We start from the raw sequence: 2497 nt of genomic DNA on the forward strand, positions 1-2497 counted from the left end.
ACAAGAAACAGGCTTTAGTCCTTGGGCTGGGGTAAAGAGGAGGTGGGAAAGAACAGCTACCCCAAAAGTAGTCAGAACTGAAGAACTAAAGTAGAATTAAGCGGGATGCTAGGAAGACCTGTTGGTGACTGTAGCCTTTCCCACCAGCATCTGGGGCCATTAGACTGCTAAACTGCACACACCAGAAGAATAGCCGCCCCCATGTCTATAGAATCCGGAGACCAGGGCAGTGGCTTCCGCCACCACGAAGTCGTTCAGTTCATTAACAATGAAGTTCACGCAAATGGAGGCGGCCGTGATATCTACACCACCTTTCGCTCTCGCTCCTGGAATGAGGTCGAAGACTGCCTTCAGACCGTGGTGGCTGACCCGCAGGTACCTCACAACGTCAAGCAGGCCTGCACATGGAGCGGGTTAGCGCTGAACGTTCGCTTTGCCGCCCAGCAGCAAGAGCAGCAAGCACAGAGGGTCCAGCTGCTTCAAGCACAAATTGAGGAGAGCCAAGCCACTACCTGGGCTCTGGCGACCGAGTTACAGCAAGTGCGAGGAGACTGTGAGGCCATGGCTGCCCAACTCCACTTCACAGGTCTCACCCTGCAGCAAGTCCTGTGGGAACGGGATGCTCTCCACGCCAGACTGCTCCATGAGAGAATGGCTCGGAGGGCCTCTTTCATCCCTGACGAGCCTGTCTCTCAAGCAGATCAGCCGGAAATGACACCATGGCAGACGAATGCAGAGCAACGGGGTGATTATTGCACAGAAATACATAGCAGTTCATATTTTGAGGACCCATTACCAACTATGCTTTATGTACCTGGACCCCTAACTCTTTGGGCCTCACTAATGCAAACACCAATGCTGATGCCAATACCTTGGCCATTTCTGTGCCCCACAGTTTTTTCAACACAAGTTCCATTCTTGGCACCGCCATTATCAGTAGTTATGGAAACAGAGCCGACTTTTGCCCCGCTTCAGATACCCACTCCTCTGGGGATCTATCCAGCTGGCCCATGGGCATCAATGGGTGCCCAGAATGACATGGTCTCACTGTGGGACCAGGGGAACTATGAACCTGAGGAAGAGTCCTGTACGTATCAGCATCCTGGCACCCTGGAAGATAGCACAATCCAGTTCCAGCAAAATCCAGATCAGTCCCAGGCCTTCTTTGAAGAGAACTGCTGCCACATCCAGACGGATGGTGCAGAAAATACCCAACAGGTGCCCCCTTCTGGTGATGATACCTGGGACTTGAGCAGAAGAAATCAAGAGAGAAACCAGGGGTTGACCCCGCTAGAGGATTGCTGTCATCACCACCAGGAAGGAGATTCAGAGAAAACCCAGAAGGTGGATACCATGGGTGAAAACATACACTTCCTCTGTGAAAGTCCTGAGAGGCCACAAGCATTAACTCCCCAGAGGTGTATTGTTATTCATAGTCATGAAGAAGATATAGAGGCTTCCCAAAGTCCCTTTCTCGTGGAAGACAGTGGAACTCAGAACCAGGAGAAAGGTATAGATGAACCTCAGGAGTTGCCTCCCCTAAAAGACAACAGGACCCAAGACCAAGAAGATAATCTGGAACAACCTCATAGGAATACCCTGCTGGGGGCACGTAAAAAACACATGAAACAGCAAATTCCAGACCTAGAACAGGAAACTGGGCCTCTGACTGACATCAGGAGCAACCAGGAAGAAAGTTCAAAGCATGTGCAGTGTAGTAGCAATCCTAAGGCAATCCCCCTCAGGGGCAACCAGAGCAAGAACACCCAGGAGAAGACCTCTAACAAGAGCCAGGGATCTAAAAAAAACCGAAAGAAGCAGCAGGCACAGGGGCTGAGGGCCAAACAATTTAAAGGGAAAAAAAGAGTCTCAGAGTCTCAGAACCAGGACAGGTGTGTACTTACTTTTCTTTCTTTTAAACTGGAACTGTCCAGGGTGTAAGGCTGTCAATTTTTCCTGGTGCACAGTTTGTTATAAGTGTAAAAAGATTCTTAAGGCACTTGAGAACTTAGGTCTAGACCCAGAACATACTCAATATTTTCATGAAAGTAAGTTAGAATGGAAACATTTCAAGGAAAATACATTTCCTAAGGTAACCTTCTGATAAAATTGACTTCACAGACAATTTGAAAACAAAATTTTTGTAAAGAAAAGAAAACCATTACTCAAATACCCAAATTAGCAATGCTTTATCATTGTGAGTAAATGTACACATAATGATAAATAATTTATTTACTTATTTATAATAAATAGTAATTTATATAAATTATATACAAATAAGCAGTGAAGAAAATAATTTATTTACATATTTATAACAAATAATGTATATAAAATATATAAATAAGTAATAAAATAATTTATTTACTTGTATATAATATGTGTTTGTAGTATTAAGTGTTTTATTTCTTTTTTTAATTGAATGACTGTGAGATACAGTTACAAAGTAGTTCGTGATTGGGTTTCAGTCAAGCAATGTTTTCTTCTTGTGGAGTTTAAC

At 44.9% G+C, this 2497-nt stretch overlaps 1 protein-coding gene across 1 annotated transcript; it reads left to right on the plus strand.

Annotated features, from left to right (window-relative positions):
* Positions 1–201: 201 nt before the first annotated feature.
* TEX13D (TEX13 family member D) lies at positions 202–1941 on the plus strand. The gene has a single exon (XM_056107748.1). The coding sequence runs from the start codon at positions 202–204 to the stop codon at positions 1939–1941; it is 1740 nt and encodes a 579-aa protein (XP_055963723.1).
* The last annotated feature ends 556 nt before the right edge of the window (positions 1942–2497 follow it).

Source organism: Sorex fumeus, unplaced genomic scaffold, assembly GCF_029834395.1.
Source record: "Sorex fumeus unplaced genomic scaffold, SorFum_2.1 ptg000171l, whole genome shotgun sequence".
Taxonomy (NCBI): domain Eukaryota; kingdom Metazoa; phylum Chordata; class Mammalia; order Eulipotyphla; family Soricidae; genus Sorex; species Sorex fumeus.